At 38.9% G+C, this 21,797-nt stretch overlaps 1 protein-coding gene across 2 annotated transcripts in view; it reads left to right on the forward strand.

The window, feature by feature from the left end:
- The window catches only part of SLC25A13 (solute carrier family 25 member 13), a 100,945-nt gene that overhangs the window by 16,563 nt on the left and 62,585 nt on the right, over positions 1-21,797 (forward strand). For both annotated transcript variants that reach the window (XM_065832432.2, XM_065832431.2), the window contains 3 exons: positions 7,792-7,845; positions 11,866-12,008; positions 18,563-18,678. In XM_065832432.2, coding sequence (XP_065688504.1) covers positions 7,792-7,845; positions 11,866-12,008; positions 18,563-18,678 — 313 coding nt within the window. The remainder of the gene's footprint in view (positions 1-7,791; positions 7,846-11,865; positions 12,009-18,562; positions 18,679-21,797) is intronic.

The raw sequence follows: 21,797 nt of genomic DNA on the forward strand, positions 1-21,797 counted from the left end.
TTGTAATACTCTTCAGAGTGTCTATTCCTGCCATTGTTTTGTCTTGGTTCTGTGATTATGAAGGTATCTAATGAAGCATGGGACACTTCTTTGTAGGTTGCTGTGTGTACTATAGTGTCATGTGCAGTGTAGGACTCTCAAAAAGTTCCCTGGTGGGACTGCATCATATCTCTTGTTTTGAGTCTATTTGTCACTGGTCTTGGTAGAAGAACCTGATATTTAAGCTGTGAAAGCTGCTATGTGCCATGCCAGAGGCAGAGTGAGCATTTGGGTGTTGGGCGCTGGAGCCAGGTGAAACCAGGAGTGATTGTCTGTGTTGAGCTGTGAGCTGCTGGGAACTTGAAGCACCACGAGCATGGGGACCTTGGAGAGACTCATCAGTAGCCTGTGTGTTGCATTCAGCGATGGCCCTCCCAGAGCTCACAGGTGCTCTACATAGCTTGTGAGATGATACTTCTTGAAGGTACCACCTTGTGAGAACCATGTCTGTCTTAATTGTGGGTTACGTGTTCCTCAGTCTGGTCCAGATACGTATTTTATGCTAATAACATCGGGTGCCAGGTAAAATTCATACTGTCCTAATAATCTACCACTTCTCCCTGACAATTTTTGAGTGATAACAGGTATCTAATTGTGTGCTTTCTCCAGGAACTGCTTTTGATCTTGCTGTTACACTGGAGAATTTTTCTATCCTTTCCTTCTTTGGGTGAGATGACTATTCTCCTGCCAGATGTAAGGCTGAAGTTTAGCTGTGGAAGATGAATTGCTAGCAGTGGGGTGACTGCATTTGGAAGATGAATGTAAGGCAGTTTGTATCTTGAGCTTATGGTCCATGTACTGGTTGTACAGTAGCACTATTTTGACACATCAAACCCTGAGAGAATCAAAAGGGGAGTCTATAAATTGCGCTGATGTAGCCACCAAATATGTTTTAGCAGATTGACATTCATAATGCTTAGATATGCCTCCATTTCTGAAAGGTGTAAGGAAGCAAAAGGGAGAGCAAAGTCAGAGTGTTAGCATCTATCTTCCTATCCATCTATGGTGAGCAGGAGGGAGGTATTTTTTAATAATACGCATGAGATGGTGTAAATTTCATTTGACCATTCTCATTAGTATCTCATTTGGAAATAAACTATTTTTTTATTGAAGAACCTCTAATATATCTAATGTATAATTATTGTATTTCTTCGAGTGATGAGCTCTAGTTTGCCGACATGCGTTGGGGTGTGTTAATATTACATAATGGCCATAGCAAAGTAGCTTACTTATGTATCTTTGGATCACAGTCCCCAGGGTCATCTGAGTAAAAACATGTTGTAGAGGAGCTATAAGACAATAGGAAATATTAGTTTGAGGGAGAAGATGGACTGATGCAGAGTACTGTAGCACATTATGATAGGTAGAGAAAGTGATTTGAGAGCTGAGCTTTTTCTGATAGCAACGTGAAACGTGAAAGAGAAATTTCTGCTCTTTGTGACGAGTTGATTTTCAGGTTCAGTTTCTCGCTGTAGCGAAGTACATCATGTTTCATGGTAGGAATGACAGCAGTTGCATCCGCATCCTGGTCCAGAGGCTGACTATCACCTGATAGTCCAGTTTGTTCCTAACTGCATCTTCTGATAAGTGCTTCAAGTTTGGAGTGGATAGTATTGTTACAATATGATGCTTTTTCCTTTTAACAATTTTGCTGAATAATGACAGTGCCTAGCTATTTTAACCTTAGTATCGGGCTAGTTTTATGATCCTTTGGTTTTCCAGATCTTGAAGTAGAAAAATGGTAGAAGTATACAGTCTAAATGTATTTTTACATAGCATTAATTAGCTGTTCTTGGAAATTCTTGTAGCAGTTTTCCTTAACATATATACTACTCTCACTGTTGTTTCTGTACCTACTTGGAAGCATTGGACAAACTGGACAAGCATTTTCCTGTGTGTATGTGATTGATAACTGTGTGTTGGTCCCCAGTCAGTTTGCATGCAAATATACTGTGGTTTATTGGGAATCTCATTGTGTGAGAGCTGTCTTGTGAACAAGCCAGCTGCATTTGCTTTGGGACTTTGAAAGTGGGATCAAAGCTAGCAGATAATTGCCCAATAAGGTAGGTCTCTTAGCTTTGATGCACTTGGGGGAAGTGAGGCTTCCACTTATCATGGTGCAGAAGCCAGACCGGGAATTGACCAGAGATTTGTAATTGTGGCAGAGTGAAGATGGATGTAAATAATTTTGCTTGAGATTTGTTGTCTCTGTCAGCTAGCAGATTTTGTTCTGCTTCACCATGGTGGGGAGTAGGCTCAGCACAACTGTCTAGCTTCAGTCGTGTTTATTCTCTAGCTCTGCATACTGAATCAGTCTATAGTATCGGAGAAGACTTTGTTGATTATTGTTAATAATGTCTCTTTTTATTAGCTTAGCTAGGTGTTATTAGACAAAGGAATGGAGTAGTTGCTAATTACTGTAGGATCACACTTCTGCAAAATGTAATCGTAATGTTTGAGAACTATTTTTACAAAATAAATATTTTTGTCTTGAGGTTGACTGTTCTGACTGATCAGACTGAATGCAATAGGAGTCCCCACTTAGTAGTTACCAGCTTCTCTTCCGCTGCTTCTTACCCTAAGCCTTTGGGTAGGCATGCCAAATGCCATCTGTTTTTATTTTCCTAGGAAAAATAGCTTATCATTAGAGAGGTCTAGAGAGAAGGTCGTTTTGATCTGCATTCTGTACCTGCTTTCCTTGCAGTTGCCTGGTTCCCTGCTTGGTGAGCTGGTCCATATTCTACCTTGCAAACTGATGACGAGTTCTATATAGATCATTTTCCATTTGAGACCACATTCGAGTTCTTTTACTTGGATTCTGTCATGCAGAAGGAATTACTGTGGTTTTGCTGACATGAGAATATGCCAAAATATGTCAGGCTAACAAAAAATGGTTATTGGGCAGCTGAAACAGGAGATAGTGCCCTAGGCAGATGTTGATGCAGAACACTTGTAACTTAGGATGCTGTGTGTCTGATGAGGGAGAGTGACCAAGTTGCAGGTTGCTAAGGTTAGAAGAATGATTTTGATATGTTTGTGGTAGTATTAGTGTAAATGTGGAAGAGCGTGATTCCCATAAATGTAAGCAAGTTAGTTGTATTAAAATACAAACTGAAGTGTCGTTTTACTGTAATACTTGCACAGTATCAATAGATTTTTGATCTGAATTCAAACTTGGCCAGTAACTGCACTTTAACTGGTCTATGATATTGCATTCACTCATTTAAACAAAATTGTAAGGTCAAACTCTGGCATGATCTGCTTTGGAGTTGTGCGTTTTGAGGGTATATGTACACTTTTAGCCATAAGGAAACATTATGGTGATTTAATCTGACCTCTTACATAAACTGGGCCACAGGTGTTTGCATCTTACAGGTGGACTTAATAACTTGTGATGAAACTGAAAAATACCTCTAGAACAGAAGTAGTTACAATTATACAGTCCTAAAATGACATTTGTCCCTTTGAAGGCAACTGCGAGGTGGTTCTGGCCCCTGGTGAAAATGAGTGTGACACCCCTACTCTAGAAGGCATGAGGTTTCAGTCTTGATTTGAGATGTTGTAGTGGTGCCAAATACATTGTGTTCTTTAGTCATGTGTAAGAATGGAAGAATTTTTTAAAAACCTAATGTTAATTTCAACATGAAGCTACTAGAGCTTGTGATCACTTGTTAGACCTTTCATCAAATATCATCTTTCTACACGTGTCTATAGATGGTGTTCTCTGGAATTTGACTGAGCTCCCCAGTGCACAGCAGCGAGGCAGCCCTGCCAAAGCCCCAGTTCTCTGCTTGCAGAAGGGCTGCTCACCAGCATCTTGCCTCCTGGGTGTCAGGAGTTTTTAAAGATAGTGAGGTAGAGAGAGAGATGTGTTTACCTCTATCAACTTTCTCTTTTACACTTGAGCTGTACTGAGGTTAAACCATGAGGAAGAAACATTATTAGAGATGTTTGTCTGTTTATCTTTGGTCAGGACTTCTTGTCGCAGTAAACTTTCTGGAATGTTGTAGCAATTCCCAAGTGTTCCTAGATCCCCATCGCCTTTCTACACTGTCCAAATGGTGGCTACTAAAGTGATCTTCGCCATAAAAGTGAGAAGGTCAGACATTTTATATTTGCCATTAGATTAATACTACATTGGCATTAATTCTGATTTTCCTACTGCCTTTTTTCTCTCTTGCCCACCCATGTTGTTGTTCTTCTTTACTGGATGGACTACACTTATTACATTAGTCCTTTTGTATTTTTTGATATCACATACCACCCGACAACCTGGTCCTTCTGCCTTGCATATGACCAATGTATTAATACAGCTGATTTGAAACATAGTTTTCCTTCATCCACAGTGGATTCTGTTTTCTCGTGTTGTTGTACAGTTAGATTTTTCTGGGAATAGTCTTTTTGCATTTGTTGTTGAGGGCAAAGGTGAGACTGAAAATGCATGTCAGTGTCAATTCAGCATAAGGAGAAAGCTCCACTGGGGAAAATGGGCTGAAATTAAGATCAAGGTGCAAGGGAGTCTGAGGATATGAACAACTCCAGCATGCAAATCAACCCGTGTGTTACTGTCGCTCACTTCCAGAGCTTTCCCTTTCTCTGTGCATCCCCTGTCTCCCTTTGCTGAGCATCATGGCTAATGGGAGGATTCGGCATTTTTAAATCCAGTTCTTACATTGCCTGTGCTGGCTGGTTCTTCATATACATAATGCACATATACACATAGTATGTTGGCTAAAGCTTTCAAGTATCTACCTTAGAATAGAAAATCCCTGCTGACATTTTCTCTTATCCCAGTCTTTTCTGTAGCATCTCCTGTCTTTGTTATAACCCTGTACTTTAGTTTCTGTACTCCCTGTTGTCTCCTGTTTGTTAAAAACCTAAGTGTTTGTTGGAGAACTTTCTTCATTGAACCTTACTTAATAGAAATTACTAGGGTGTTTTTAAAGTTACTGTGTTTTAGAAAGCATCTCTTTGTAAAGAGTAGTAACAAACATTATTTCCCTTAGATCTGCTTTATCAAATGTCTCTTCATGCAGCTAGAGAGATGTCAATGCCTACTAGCTCATAACTGGTTTTATCTCAGGCTGTTTTTTTTTCTTTATGGAGAGAAAAGTGAAATAGACAAGTCTTTCCAGTAACAAATCATATCACCCAAACCCTGTTATATGAAAGTCAGTAAATAGTCACCTGACTTGACTGAAGGAGAAACAGCTCCTGCCTGTGGGTCACTTTCCACCAGGCACGCTACCTGCTGGCTTGCAGTCTTGTGGGCATCAGGTTACTTAGCCCACCATCAATTGCTAACATAACTGCGAACGATTTTCAGAATGGCATTGAAAGTGATATTTTGACCTTTTCCAGGAGGGGAATCTGCTGGTAATGCCTGTCATCAGGATCATGTCTTGTGTCTTCGTGTGCCGCTTCAGCTTTGCCCCCAGCTGGTGGTGGATGAAAGGCTGAATTAAATACTTCTCTTAGCACGGGCATGGCTGTGTTAGCATCGGTCATCCTGAAGCTGTAACATAACGTAATAGAGGCTCTGTTCCCTACTTGGGATCAAATCAACCTTTCAAAATGAAGATTGGTGGGTGACACATGGACAAACCCATTACACAGTGCTAACCATCCCTTTCCTCTTCCATTTCCCAGGAAACAGAAGAATTTGGAAATAGGCTGTAGGACTTAGAGGGAAATCATTGTCGGCAGCTTCTGCATGGGCTGTCAGTCTGCAGTGCCTCTGTTGATTCATTGACCTAACCAGCTTCAGCCTTTCAGTCTATGTTTTGAAATAAACTTACTATAAAAAAAAAATCCCACCAAAATCCCCATGTAATTAAAAGGGGACTGAAAAATGGCAGCTGGGCTATGAGCACATTTTGTTTACTGAGTTTCCCAAGATTGTTAATGTCAGTGAAACCAAAATGAGTAGAAGCTCAGCTATCAGACTGTACCCTTTTCCTTTGGTTTTTTGATGCCTTGTTTCTTTACGCTTAGATTTCTGGGACAGTATAAAATTTAAACTTTAAAACAGATGAGGTGTGATACTGGTTTATTTTTCATGGCTATAGGTGTTTGAAGTGTCTTTTGTTTGCCTGTATAGTGGCAGGATTCTGCATTGCAGCAGTATAGAAATGTTGGCTTTTCCTTCCACAAAGTTCCAAATTGCTCTAGAGTACCAGATTTTTACAAATGGGGTTAAAGTAATTCTCTGCTTACTCCACAGTGATTACATTTAGGACAGCTTGTACTTTAGAAAATACACATTTTTAGATTCCCAGGTTCACAATTACACTTTGATTTTTTTGCAACTGCCTCCACACGGATTTCTGTGCAAACACGGAATTGGGACTCCAGCTGTGGACTCTGTCAGTGAGTCCTAGCATAGCTTCAGGTGTGGTTTTCCCTTTTAAAAAAGCTTCTAAAATTTTATAAGAAACCATATTCATACACTTTTCTTAAAATACTTTGGGTTTTTGGTGGTTTGCTGTTGTTTGATTTTTGAAATGACCCATTTAGGGTGAGAAAACTGAAGATTCTTCATTAAATGTATGTGTGAGGATATGTTGTACAGCCTTACACAGACTCCTACTGTTTTCTGCAATATTCTAGTGTGTTACTAGAAATGCACTTGCAGTCACATTTGCCTTTACAGTCTGCCATTATTCTGGAGAGTCAAGAAAGTAGTTAGTCATGTTTTTTAATAAAGTTTCTGATACTTAATTCTTAGATGAGTGTAAGACTTTATGTCTTGCCCTTTGACTCTTTATTCCCCGTTACAGAGATGTTTTCCAAGTTTTTTGAAAATCCAGGTTTGCTTGCAAAGTAATTTTTTTTTTTTATTAGAAATAGATTGATGTGCTGAATTGACTTGTCAGGTGATGGGTGTTATGTTGGCAAGGAAGGCTTCATTGAAGTATGCTGAAGGAAGAATGGGAAACTCTATAGTAGGTGCAGACTGAAGGGATGAATCCACTTTCTGCCAAAAGCAGCAAATGGATGGCACAATATGTCAAGGAGGCAAATGCTGTTGGGCTTACACCGTAGTGGATATATAGTATTTTTAAGTCAGTGTTTTGGGAAAAAAAAATCTTTTCAATTATTTTTGGGTTTGTGGTGATAAATGTAACTTAGGTTTTGGTTGTAACTGGCTGGTTGTTTGATCTGCAGAAAAATCTAGATACTATGCTTTCTGAATTTACCTTGTCAAAAAGTTCTACACTGTAAGTTTAAACAGTTTTAAATGTTGGAAGTAGGAGATAGAAGTACCAATACACCAAATAATTGCATTGGAATTCAGTCTTTTAGGAAGTTGCTTTCTTGGACAAGTTTGTAAGTCTTGAGTATTTTATTCTTGCCATCTATCAGTTGTGGGCTGCTTATCTCTGAAGTCCTTAGATGAAAGATGCTGGAAGTGTAAAAAACTATATGGTAAAGATGGTATAATGCCGAATCTGAACAGAGAGGTATGTTGAAAAGATTTGATACTTGAATATCTTTATGACTTGTTAATTTGTGCTTGTTTAAGAATTGCAGGATTGCATAAAGGAAGCAATTATAACAAGAATGTTGAATAACTTAGTGTAAATGTGAAATGAGTAAAATAAGCATGGCCAGCTAAAGCAGTACCTAATTTATCTAAGGTGAACATTTATTTTCCTCACTTGTTCTGCTGTTTGAATTCTTCCTTTTAAATGACACTTTGACATCTTTTGTATGAATTATGCATATTAATGTAATTGTATTTACTTGTAGGTGGCTCTAACCAAGAGAGCTGATCCAGCTGAGTTGAAAACAATATTTTTGAAGGTATGTATAAAGTAAATATTTTACTCTTTCTGCTTAAATTTTTCATATCTTTTGCTCCTTTATTGTAGCATACAACTCTTGATAGTTTTTCGAACCATTAATCATTCACTGTATTATTACCATGTTAGACTTAAATACCATTATCAGAATTGAACAATGCTCACCAAGAAGTCAGATACATTCCTGAGTGATTATTGTATTGACTCAGAAGAAGTATTACTATCTTAGAAAAAAAAAAAGCCGTATTGTTCGGAGAATAGGGTGGGAGTTTCAATATTGTTCCTACACATGGTGAAGTGTTTGTGTAGACACCTTGCTGTTAGACCATTTGGTAAACTTACTGCTTGCTTCCTGATTATCTCTGCTTCTCTAATGTGTAGAAGTGTCAGGAAGATCACCTTGTAAAACGTATTTATTATTTAACTAAAATTCTTTCCGTGTTGACCTTCCATAGAGGTGTGCAAGTACTGAAATGACTCAAATACTTGCCTGTACTCTTGAGAGAAGTGTACTTTATTGTTTTGCTGAAATATGGCTTTCTTTGACCCATTTTCTAAATTTATGTAACTATTCCTAACTTTCCTAAGATTCATTGGTATGTTATCTGTATTAGTTTGGTAGTGTGGTATGAAAGAAGACTACAGAGGTTGGTGGGTCTGGTGAGTAAATGTATGTGAGGTAGGTGCCACAGTGCTCCAGGGAGCTGTTGTATCTGAATTATTTTTATGAAGGGGCTGAATGCCTGAGAGAGCTCATACCTTTCCAAGTTCCTCCCTCCACCTTCCCTCTCTGCAGCATCATGTTCCCCTCTCTGTGCACTTGGCATATTTTCTATTGTCCCCTGTGAGCTATTATTAACAATACATGTAGGTGTCACTATGTATATTGCCAGTATTTATAGTTTTATCATATACTGTCAGTATTTATAGCTCTGAAATCAGATTTTTAGTTGAGAAAGCCAGGATTTAACTTATTAAGTCCTGGAACTTGTGGCTGTCAGAAGAGCAAAAGACTCTTTAGAATGGAATAATGGGTTTTTCAGAGATAAATGCTTGGAGAGCAGGAGCAAGGCAGCAGAAAAGGCAGGCAGGGAGCAGACCACCGACCCCAGAAGATGGTAGCATTGAGGAAGGGAATAAACACAGTAGAGAGAAGCCTGGTCCCTTGTGGAATATGAGGCAGCACTCAGTTGTGGTGGGGGTTTGATTGGTTTGCTGAGAATAATCTGAAAGTTGTTTCCTACCTGCCTATGGATATTCACTGCTCTGGAGTTTCTGAAGACTATAGCTCCCTCAGTGTTGAGTTTTGGTAGATTGATTGGCTCATGGCTGAACACACTAAATACCATCTCCAGATCGTTTTTCATCCTTTTCTGCTTCCCCTTCCACTGAAAAGGAGTCTCAGTAAGTGGAGTAATGAAATATGAGCTAAACATTTTCTTCAGTGTAATACAGAAATTGTGCTGCTCACTGAGAAGGAAAAAAGATGAATGAGTGTGGTGTGTTGTTTCGTACTCTACAGATAAATGATGGTAAGAGTGTTGATTAAGGTGCTTTAGACAATTTTGGATGGTGAAGGCCAATACAGGTACTTCTTCAGACTGGGGGATCTTCACTTATAAAATAACTTGACAGCTATTCTTTCTCTTTCAGTTAAGAATTAATAGGATAACCAGATAGGAATGGTACCCACTGTGTAGAAATAAATATGAGACTATGAGTTTAAATGCAGTTGATTACGATCAACCTTTAGCATTTACATCAGACTCCCAATAAAATGTTTGCAAATCTTACTTAAAATGGGGTTGAACTGGTTAATACTTGACTGTCTAAAATATATGGAAATAAGTTACCAAAAAGCCATTAGGTAGTATTGTGTAATATCAAATTCTCTGTGGGTATAATTGCCAAAAGGGGTAAAAATACAATTGTAAAGAACCATTTTTTTAATGTCTCTCCTCCAAAACCAGTGGAACTGATGTTTTTATCTTTTTGTTATGATAATTTCCAAGAGTAACTCTACTTTTTCTAAGTCTTCTACCATAACCCCTAAGAGATTAGATTTTAGTCAAAGTGATCAAGCTGACATTTTCCAAGGTCATTTTCTATATGTACTGTAGAGTACGTGATTGGATTTCGAATACACTTGAGTAAATCACAATGACAGGAAACAGGGGGACACTGAAACCTTCTGCTGTTTTCTGTTATTGAGTGCCCTAGCAGGGGGTTAGCCTGGAAGAAAAAGATGAAATATAGAAGCATAGGCTGTCTGACTTATTTGATTTGTTTCTCAATAGCAGCTGTGTTAAAAGTTTCTGAGGCTGGGATTCTGAGAGATTTTGTCTCCCTGCAAATGATTGCATTGGAATCAATTGATCTGCTAGTTCTTATAAAAGTATACAATTGAAAATTCTTTGCAGTGTATCAAGTAGAAAGCTTGTGCTGCAAACAGTGTCTATTGGAACCTGAATCCTTAAATGCTAACCAATATATAGATGCCAAAGCGAGTTATATTTTGTTTGGGCTTGCTTTTGTGAAGCCTTGTTTCTTGAAGCTATTGCTGTAGCTGAAGACTGTGTTTATATAGCACTAGAAGAAAATCTGTTTACCTTTACACTTTGGCATGTGCCTACAGCAGGTATAACCATACTCCGCAGGCACCAGTGTGGCTCTGTGAAATGAAAACTGGCAGTTTCCTTCCCTTAGCAGAGCCACAGCAGTGTAAAGCAAAACATGTGTCTTTGAAGTACATTACAGAATAGCAATAAGCATTTAATTTATTTATTACTTTAGTGTGGATAATGTTCTGTGGGGAGCAACAGTTGCTTTTCTGTTCTCAATGCACGTTTGTTATCCTGAGACAGACCTGTTTCCCTTAAGGCTGTTGCATTGTTATAGAAATGTTGCCAGGGATTTCTTTTCCTCTTAATTATTGTCCTTATCCTTTTTATTTTCTTAAAAGAAAAACAAACAAACAAAAAAAGAAAAACAACAAAACAAAACAAAGCGGGTGGGGGGAGTGGAACCCCCCCAAAAAAAACCCCTCAACCATTTTTGGGTTGATTTCAAGGTTACCGTTCTATAGAAAATTAGGGCTTTAAACTTGAAGGGATGACAGAGGAATCAGGGTAAAAGTGGTAACAAAGGCAATTTATTTATTTATGTATTATCTTCAAAATATTTTATATGCCTGTATCTTGGTATGCAACATGTTACTAGAGGCTTCCCTTGGGAGCAAATGCGTTTGGGTCTGTCAATAATTGTTTTCTGTAGTATGCCAGCAATTATGGAATAAAGTGGGAGTAACAATTGCCAGCAGTGTTTAGGAAGATGTTGGACCCCTGTTTTTTTGTTTTTGCAGTGTGCTGAACTGTCCAAGTTCTTGTTTTCTGTTATATTTTTCTGCAAATGCTATTTTCTGGCCTCCTTTTGGCAGCTCAGCCGAGGAGCAGGATGTGTAGGTTCTCCTTTACTGAGGGACCAGTGGTGGCTGAAGGTGATGCTGTGGAGCTCCTCCAAAACAGCACCCCCAGGTGGACACTCCAGGGGGATTCTGCTAGCACTGCAGTGTCATTTCGCAGGTGTAAACCTGCCTTCTCATCCTGAAGTAAAATGGCTACACAAAGGAGTCATTCCGGAAAAGTAAAACATGCCGGAGTATCCTGTTTCTGTTTCAGTGGGCCTGAGATGCCATATACAGCACATGTGCTTCTTGTTCTACTTCAAAAAAACATTTGGTACTGGAGCATTAACTCTTTCTAGACTACCATGGAGAAATTGTTGACGTGATAAACAAAAAATCATTCATCGGCCACTCTTCTGGCTGGGAAGCCAAGCCTCCAGCAGCCTGAGTACCTCCACTGAGTCTCCCCTGTTAGGTTATAGGCTCTTGGTTCTTCAGAGCAGAACTGTGTCATCTGCTGTAATGTAATCCTGCTCGTGATTGGAAACTATGGCTGGTGGTAATAAATAACTGGAGAAGGATGTATTTGAGGCACTAAGTATTGTATTCATTTAACAGTATGCAAGTGTGGAGAAGAATGGCGAATTCTTCATGTCTCCTAATGACTTTGTCACACGATACCTGAAGATAACTGGAGATGGTTTGCCTAACGCAAGCACTGTACAGCTCCTTGCAGGTGTGGTGGATCAGACAAAAGATGGGTAAGTGTTATTTTGTGTTGTTTTTGTTTGGTTGGTTTGGTTTGGTTTGGTTTGGTTTTTCTGTTATTCATTTAAAAAATACAAAAACATTCTTCCAAAACAGTCTGATCCCTGAAAGGTGATAGGGTTGGTTGTTGTTGTTTTTTTCTTTCCTGCAGATACAATAAAGGAATACAGTATCTTTTAGGTGGAAAGAGCAGAAGCAGTGTTTGGGACTGCATGTACCATTTAGCTGAGCAAACCATTTTCTGTCTACTGTGTATTTTTAATTCATTGAACCTTTCATGTTTGTTGGCTGGCTCCCCTAACTCCTGCTTTTCTTTCCTTCCGTGCGCCTCTCTGTCTCTGTTTATGTATCTGTCACAAATATATTCAAATAGCAATCCAAAATAAGTTTAGATGGTGTAGGAAGAGATCGTAGAAAAAAGTGCCCTGGCTTTGTTTTGCCATAGCACTGTTAAAGGTTTTTGCCACTGTTTTTTCCCTTACGAGGGAGGAGGAGCAGCTGAGGTATTTAGGGAGCCACTTTTCAGTCTTTGGAAGACAGCAAGGAAGTTGGTTGCACATGGTTTGTGTTTGAAAGGCCAGCTTTGCCAATAGGCAAGATTAGCTACCCTTCTATCTTCCTCCCCCTTTCTTTACTGAAATCCTAGCTTTTGCTTTTGGTACCTGCCCAGGCAAGCTGTCTCTTCACACATATGAATTCATTTTTTGAACCTTGCCTTTAAAGTATCTTTAGAGGAACATTAGAATAATTAGCTATGGACTTGAAGTCTGTAGTGGCATTTTTAGAAGCCAGAAAGCTTCAGGTGTGACTCATATCAATGGTTGCAGAGAGTAAAATGTGAGATAAATAAAGCATGACTAGAGAATGCACGCTTCCTAGAGAACAGATGCCTCCATAACTGAAAATTGCTGCAATAGTTTCTGTGCTCTCTTTTCTGCTCACCCAGCCTCAGATACCTGGCAGCTGGACACTTTAAACCTTGCAGACATGTTAATTTGATGATTGTTACCTGTGGTAAAAGAATTCTGTAAAAGGTTATACTGGTAACATTGGCATGATGGCAGCAAGAAAGTGGTGGTTTCAGATAGCTTAGACTGAAAATGTTAAACAGCTCTCAGATTGCTTCCCTTGGTTTGATGCCTGCAAAAACAGCATTCTCCAAATTGCACAGCTTTAAATCCATTTTGTAACAAGAAGATTGAGAATATAATCTGTACCTTGTGATCTGGATCTCCCTCACAAGCAGAAGCTGATGTCAGGAAAAGCAAAATACAAAACTGTAGCTTATGTGAGCTTGTTCACAACTTGGAATTTCATAGCTCGGAGTGATCTTGCAGGAGTTTTGCGGTGTAGTATCAACGCTTCTAATTGCTGCTTTCTGCCATAAGGACTGTTCCTGCAGTCCAGACTGTGCTGTGACGGGACTGCATGTTCCTAACATGTCTTTGGAGAGTCTCTTCTGATACTTAGGCTGTGTTCCTCTATAGCTGGTATACTAATATGTTAAAGAATGGAGAAAGTACAGAAAGTGATTAGCATTCCTCTCTATCCTGGCACTGTAGCACTTTTTGCCATGTGGCCAGGCATTTGTGCCTTTTTCTAGTGGTGTATAACGTAACTCGCAGAGTGATCATATGAAGCAAGGGGCAATCGCTTTTTGGTTCGTGGAATTAAATCTCCGAGGGATGGCAATAGGACCTACCGGTCATCTCCTATTGAATTCTTTCCAATTTGGCAGTCCAGAGCTCCTAGTTTTTAAGTGAAGTACAAAACTGCTTTTGTTAGAGTTTGTTTTTAGTAGGCTAGTCAGTGTTTAGAGACTTGCAGGTGTTTAAGGTCATGGGAGTCTGTTAAATAATTTAGCTTTATTTCTAGTATAAAACAGAAATCAGCTTAAAAGAGCAATGACAAGTTAATTTTGTTTTAGTGTTAGTGGCTTTAAGCAGTGCAGTTCTGAAAATACTGCTGGGATATTTCTAGGATATTTATTCACTGTCTCAAATCCCTGTTTTGCTCTGAAGAAGCATCTGTTCTTCATGACTGGTGAGCCTTCACCAAAAAGGTCTGACCCCAGAATCACCAGGGGTATTCCTAGCACTTCTAAAAATGTTTTTTGACTGCTTATGATTTTAGTGAGAAATTAGCTATATGTACAAAGTGTAATCAGTGAGAAATACTAAAATGGGTAAGTGAAAGGCAAACGGCACAAGAGTTTGTGAGTCATGAGCAGAGCAAATAGGCAAAGAATTGCTTATCCCAGAGCAGAAGAAATCCTTAGTGTGAAGTGTAAAGAACAGTAGCTCTTACGTATGATCTCGCTATGATTACTGTGGACAAAATCTCTACCATAGTTTTAGCACAATTCCTGCATTGCCAAAGATTAAGGATTTGAGGATATCTGCAGGAGCTGCTGTTGGTGTGACAAAGGTAGGAGACCTCTCAAGGCACCTTCTGGTGTGCAGTGAGTATCTGTTGCCATGGGAGCAAGTTTTGTCTCCATCTTAAGTCAGGGCATAGGGATATTTGGAGGTAGGCTTTCCCTCTGTCTTCTCAGGCATCTTTTTAAGGTTTCCTTTAAGAAAAGGAAATGCTTTTCTTGCCAGTGACCAGAGAAGCCTTTCAAAGTAGTCAATCGGTAATAACACAGGTGTTTTTTAAGCGTGTTATATTGTGTGGCTGTAGTTTGTATGAAATGGACTTAAGAGCTTTGACTGATGCCTGGCCTTAAGCTTCTCATTCCTAGTTTTAGTTGAAAAAAAAATGCTTCATTTGGCTTCACCTGGATCAGAAACTTCTTCAAAATACAGTGGCTTTCTCAAGGCCTATCGGTAACAGGCCAGGCATTTTCCATCCTGCCCACTGTAACAGCTTGGTTTTCAGTCTTTTGTTGTACTTTGAAACATCTGTCTAACAAATTAAGTATTTACTGCACATCTCTGGACTGCAGTAACTAACGCTTTACAGAGAAGTACTGTATGCTTTATTTTTAGAAAGGACAAGCTATTCAAAAATAACACTTGGAAATGCCAGCCTTTTCCATTATTATTCGATATAAATTTATCCTCTAATGCACCAATTTACACTGTACTTAGTTTACCCAGGTTGCAGCATAAAATAATAGTTGTAGCTTCAATTTGTGTCCCATTATGTTATCATGTTTAAATTGCTGATACAGTAAAAACATATGCATTGATTTCTGAAGAAAACTCTCCATCATTACATTTGTATGTATTATTACAGTGTGTAATGGCTTTTTTTTTTTTGTATGGCTACATGTGGACTTTCTCTGGTAGGAATGTGTCATGTCTACATGGTGCCCAGATGCCATGGGCATCAGCACCTAGAGAACCAGCATGGAAGAAAGGAGAGCAGTAAATAGTGGTCTTGCTGCACCATACCCTGCTGTGTTTTGCCTGTGGGTCTTGTGTGTGGATGTATTTTAAAATGTCAGGATTTCAGTCTTTCTGGATAAATTGTACAATGCTACCGCTTGTTCATGAGGACATGAATATAAAGGAAGACTTTGACCAGTTGGGTCAGATATCTTTAAGATTGAAGTAAAATTTTGTAAACATTTCAGCTTCCTCTCTTTGCACTGTTAAAATCACTAGACTTTCCCCTGCTTTTGTAACATAAATGAGCACTTGTTTAGGTAGATAAAATAACTCTTAAGTACTGTATTGAAGTCCATGTTAATATGTGCTGTTTAATGACACCTAATGATATTCAGTGAAGGGTTATGGTACACCCAAAAGGTTGATGCTAAACAGCAGAGAAAATGTGTTACCCAGGCAACTGCCCTTGTGCAGTATAGAGAAGTGAGCATATGGCTATGTAGTACACATTATTTCAGCATCTTTAAGCATTAAGAATCACACGTGTAATTGACTGTGAAAAATTACTGCTCAGTTACTGTTTTGTGTGGTCATAATAGAAGTAAATGAATACGTCATTGTTGTTAGAATAGATCTGTTGGGAATCACTAGCAGACTAGTCTACTTAGGGAGCAAAAATACAATAAGAAGAAAATAGCTGGTTTAATTAACATGTAAAAATTGGGTTAATTTGAATTCAGCTGGCACAGCAGATATTAATGTCTCTTCTTTAATAGTCTGGCTAGAACCACACAATTTGTACATTTTTAATCTTTCTAGTACTATGAATAATTGTTTTTAAAAAATGGATATGGGGTTATTTTAAGCGTCTATCTCTGACTTATTAGAGGGATTTATTACTTGCAAGCACTGACAAAGAATGCTTCTACCAATATAAAATCTTGTAGCAGTGTTAATATGTGAAGTTTTAATCAAATCCAGGCCTAATAACATAGAATATGTTCTTAGCGTGATGCTGGGATTCTGCTGGGATAGGTGCTGTATTTCTTTTCTGTGCTCTCAGCACTGTTTTTGTTGGGATCTGTTGGTAAGAACAAGGTGGTTGTTGCACACAAAAAATGGCTTTATTAAAGTGGTCTTGGCAGATATTTTACATTTTTAATTCTAAACAATCCTATTCTAGAGTCTTGTTGCCTGCTGTCTATTTTGTTCTTCCTGTGTGTGGGTTTTGTAATATTTGTGACAGAAGAATTCAGTGCTTTGTATCTGGTTTTTGTTGTGGAAGCTGTCAGGTATGTAACCAGTAATAATGAGCTTTTATAACCTGTAAGTCACATAGTAAAAATAAATATACAGAAATGCAGAACTTAGTGGGTAGTGATATATTGGTTTAAAATTGAAGGAAATGTTGCATTTGGAAGTTTTCTTCCATTTAAAGACCTAGTTTCTGTGTATTCTGTGTCTAACAGTGGGGAGTACAAACAGCCCCCAAGGAACTTAAAATAATCGACTCGATGGCCTACCCATGTTCGAACATGTGCATATGTAGTAGTAAGTCATTGGTTTCTTTGCCAGTAAAGCTTAAGGTGTGCTTATATGTTTACTGGCATCATCAATTGTAAGTTTAATATTAAGAATACCTGAGGAGGTTTCTTTTTATTTATTTCTCACACTACATAATAACCTATGGTGGCAAGTTCCCCAGGCTAATTATTTGTTAGACTATTTCTGACTCTATATATGCTTTCTTTTATTTGGTACATATAAAGTGAGGGATGTAAAGCAGAACAGCTTTTTGGCCTTCTCCATGCCATGCTTTTTTTAATGTCTTCTTTGGTTAATGTTTTTCTGTTCTTCACGGAAATCAGCCTCTCTTACCCTGTGGGTGTTTGGCTGCTGATGTGCAGCAAGCACACTTCTGTGTGACTTCAAATTAATTCCCTTAAGACAGGGTGACTGAAAATTGCTTGTACAGTCATGGGTCATCATAACTGGATGGAATGAATGTCTTTTCCAGGCTGTTCAAGCTCTTTGTTCTTTGCTGTTATTTCATACCAAGTGGAAGCTTTCATTGAACTGGCTGCAGTGTCATTTTGAGTAGAACTCCTAAGGATACAGCTTCTAATAAAAAGAAATTAATAATCTGGTTTTTGTGTGTTCCTCGACATTTGTTACGGTGAATTTTGTGCTGCTTGGAAATAAATATTTGTTCCCCAGCTACTGCCATGTGAACCCATTAAAGCTATGCTGTTGCTGCACTGAGATGAGGCAGCCTTGAGAGAAGGAAATCTTAAACCTCCTAGACTGCCAGCAGGCCTCACGGCCACACATTTGAAGATGATTTAAAACTGTACAACCCAGACATTAAAGAAGTAGCAAAACAGAAGAATGGTTGGCCTTTGCCTCTTTAGGAGTTTGATCTCCATTTAAACTCTTGGGTGTGATCCAGAGAAATTAGAACTGCTCAGGGTCTTTGCTGTATCAAATCTACTGCTGGAAACAATGCCAAGTTGTCTAATTATGAATTTCTGCTTATTAACCAACTTAAGGAATGAATGGCAATTCTGCCTTTATCTCTGCTCTGCTACTGCTCTCGCATACTGGGAACCTGGCTGTAATGATGAATTTGAATAAACTGCTCTCGGGCTGAGGAGGAACGTGCAGACTACTGCTTGAAAATTTGTGACTCGACATGCAGGTCTGGAGGCTGCCATGGATGACTAATAAGTTGCTAGCAAACAGATAACAGATTCTGATCCGTTCCTTCTGAAGTGAGTGGCAGCATGTAGGTCTTGAATGGATTTGCTTTCCAAAAGCCTGAAGTACCAAGTCTTGAGGGAAGTTACTTATGTCTTTATTGGCTTTCTGTCTTGCCAGCGGAGGGAGGTAGGCTCCCCCAGGGGGCAGTTCAGTTAGACAGTAAAGCTGAGGTGAGTAGCCATGCTGAGCACTTTGCTTGTTTTATGTTCTGTTGTGGCTTGCTGAGAGGAATAATTCCTTGTTCAACAAAGTCATTTCCGTCTAGTGATACAAAGGCCTCTTGGCAGTGTTGGTGATGGGGCATTTTAGGATAAATTTTAATCACTGTTGATAACATTTTGTACACATTTTGGTTGTGTTCTTATTTATTTTGTATAATCTATGTTATATTGTATTTCAGTTTTCTGCAAGCCAGTGGTTTCATAGCTCTTGCTTTTTCTTTCATCCCTTAGGTTGATATCCTTTCAAGAGTTTGTGGCATTTGAGTCAGTCCTGTGTGCTCCAGATGCATTGTTCATAGTAGCCTTTCAGCTGTTTGACAAGACTGGCAAAGGAGAAGTTACTTTTGGTAAGACTGTTCTTAAATGTACACTCTTAATTTAAAAATCCCTACTTAGGCTAAACTCCATTTCACCTTCTCTTATCGCAGGACACACAGGGATTGATAGTGCGGCTACACTAGTGCCAAGCAACTTCCTGGCTGAGTTTCTTTATTCGTTTACATGTGTACAATATTAAGTTAGGGTCATGGTCATCTTCATGGTTTTCTCTGCAGAACTGGTCGCTTCTCTTTTTCTCTTCCCCAACATGCTTGTACAGACCTTCAGATCAGCAGTGAAAGGTGGCTGTAGAAAATGATTGTAAAGCCACAAGTAAGTTACCAGAGACTTGAGTGAATATTGAGTCTGAATTACCCTGAATTATTTTTTGTTTAAATTGACTATATTTCAAGCTGGCTTCCTTATGAGGCTTAAAACTTTCTTCTGTGAGATTTTACAGTAAAACATCCCCTCGCCACCCTCTCCAAAGAAAAAAAAATCAGCTTTACAATTGAGGTGTGGTATTTGCACTGGCAACATCAGATTTACTCTAGGGACCATAGAGAGAGCTTTTGATATCTGCAGGACTGTCTGCCACCTGCCTAATGATAAGGGCCAGTATGTCTGGGAGAGGGATTCAGAAATTAGCAGTTTTGAATATCTTCAGACACTGAGCTTGCACTTCAAAAAGTATGGGGGATTTTTTTTGCCCTAACTACCTACACTGGATGAAATTGCTATTTCTGTTCTGCTACATTTGGACACTGTTATCCATACGTCTCAAGTTTTATTGTTTGGTTGTTAAACAGATTTATGTAAAAGGAAAGTTGACTCTTTGTCTTTCTGAAATGTGTGCTTCATGTATCTTTTGTCTTTTGCTAGTATTCCCTATACTTGTTTTATGCTCGGTTGAAAAAGCCCTTCCCTTTCCATTTGAACTGACAAGATCCTGTTACCATTGCTTGAAGCATCATTGTATTCCTTCTACCATCTCCAAAAATCTGTATTTGAAGTCACGGCTGGTGAGAAGACTTCCTGCCTCTTCTTGTGTCTGTTTTGGTTTTTCATTGTTTTGGTTTTCTGTTGAGGTTGTGAAAGATGTACTTTTTCTGTGTAATACTACTTGTTAGAACAGCTTTTAAAAATTACTAGGAACGCTAAAAGATTTGAAAGAATTTCAGGAAAAAGTTCTGCTGATCATAACCTTGATGAAGGAAGTATTGTGTACCTAACGGTCTCGTGCATGTGTATAGAAAGAGAGGCAACGAGAGACAGCATGCTTTTAAATCAGGAGGGCACACGTATTTTGCAGAGGTTTTCTTCCAGCACCAACAAACTGGGGTTCCTGGAATGCCTCTGATGTGCAGGCTCTTGTCTGCGTCAGAGCCCCTGGTTGCTTGGAGCGCTCGTTAATAATCTCGGAAGAACTGTAATTGTTTGATCTGAGTGCTGAATCAGTCCAACTTAACTTTTTAACTCTTGGCATTCTTGTTCTTTCTTTTCCTGTTGGCAAATGCTTCCCTTGGGGTTTAGCACAGTGAGTCAAGGGATTAGTTTGGCATTTCAGGTCCATTGAAGTCCTTCTAGTGATGAGAGGAACTCCTATGCCAAGCTGTGTTTAAGGTATTTGAAAGAGGAGACATGCCAACATTGGCAGAACCTCAGATAGTTATTTTAATTCCTTCCTCTCCCGCTTTGAAAGCATAAATGCATTTGTAACTTCTTTATAGTACATCGTGCCTACCACCCCAGCAAACGCCTGGAGTGGGGAGGATGTGAGAGCTGTCTCAGTGTTGTGCTTTCTCAGCAGAAACAGTTGACCTTTAGACAAAGCTAGTTTCTATTTTCTGTCATAAGAAAAAAAGCTTTTTTTCCCCCTATTATGAAAAAAACCCCTAATACTTTCACAAATGAATTATTACAATACTATCCTGTAACTTTGCCACTCAGTGCCCCAGTCATGCGTCTTTGAGGTTAATTATGAGATCTTTTTCCATTGACTTGAATGAAAGTGGGATCAAGTCCTTATCAAGGTTAGGAGACTTAAATAGGGGTTTTGTATACTGTGGAATTACAGTGTGAAAGGAACAGAAGAAAAGGGAAAGGATCATTTTTCACTATACTGCTGTTAAGTGTAGTATCTCAAGGATCCCATTATAAGTCTGTAACTCGTTGTAAAGAAACAGCATGGCTTATCTGTGCGGTCATTGTTTTTCCATATACTGAGATAATGGTCTAAATATTTTAGCTTATACTGAACAGAATATAGGGCTTCCCAGCTGTGAGCTTCGCGTTTTCTACTAAGTAAATCATCCAAATTTTATTCTTTCACAGGTACACTTAGCTTGGCATCTTTGTAAACAAATTAATAATGGGCTTTTCATCAATGAGCTTTAATGCCGCATCCAGGCTGTGGATATCTAGAGAAATGTTCTGGGTAAAGAAGTTCCAGTATTTAATACTTTGTACTTTTCTTGAAAAATGTTGCACTCTTACTTGTGGGTTGGAAATGCCTTTGTATTTTAGCAATATGTTGACAATTTAAAATGTTTAATTTCTTTCAGGTTAGAAGTTAACTGTACCTGGTTCTTTGACAGAGCTAGCATCTATTTAAAAGGGCTGATCCACAAGCAGTGTGTGTATGTGGGGGGGTGGATGTGGGAAGTATTTCTAGTTTATTGCTTTTCAAGGGGAATGGAATGGCCACTAGTAAATTAGTCGCCAGTGGCTGACTGAGATTACACCTGGCTGTTGCATCGTGTAGTAGATTTATCTGCTGCTGAAGTGTAAAAGCTTTGACAGTTCGCAAGGAGTTAAAGCTCTCAGCAGGAAAGTGGGAGGAAGTTTAGCTGGCTTTTAAATTCGAGGCAAAGAGCAAACCATTGCTTCTTACTGTTGAGTGTTGACAGGCACATAAAAGCTGATAATGTAAGTCCAGGGGTTTAAGAGACTTAGTAGAGTTGCTTTTTTGTCGTATGACTGTATTTTAATGCCTCATTAAAGAAGCAGAGCCCTTTGAAATACTTTACTAGATGGCGTTGCTTAAAAAAAGGCAAGATGGTTGGGTAAAAACGTCAGTGTTTAAAAACTAGGTCGTCTTAACCTCCGTGTCTAATTTTGGATGGATAAATGATGAGAAATGATGAAA

This window comes from Patagioenas fasciata, chromosome 2 (genome assembly GCF_037038585.1).
Source record: "Patagioenas fasciata isolate bPatFas1 chromosome 2, bPatFas1.hap1, whole genome shotgun sequence".
Classification (NCBI taxonomy): domain Eukaryota; kingdom Metazoa; phylum Chordata; class Aves; order Columbiformes; family Columbidae; genus Patagioenas; species Patagioenas fasciata.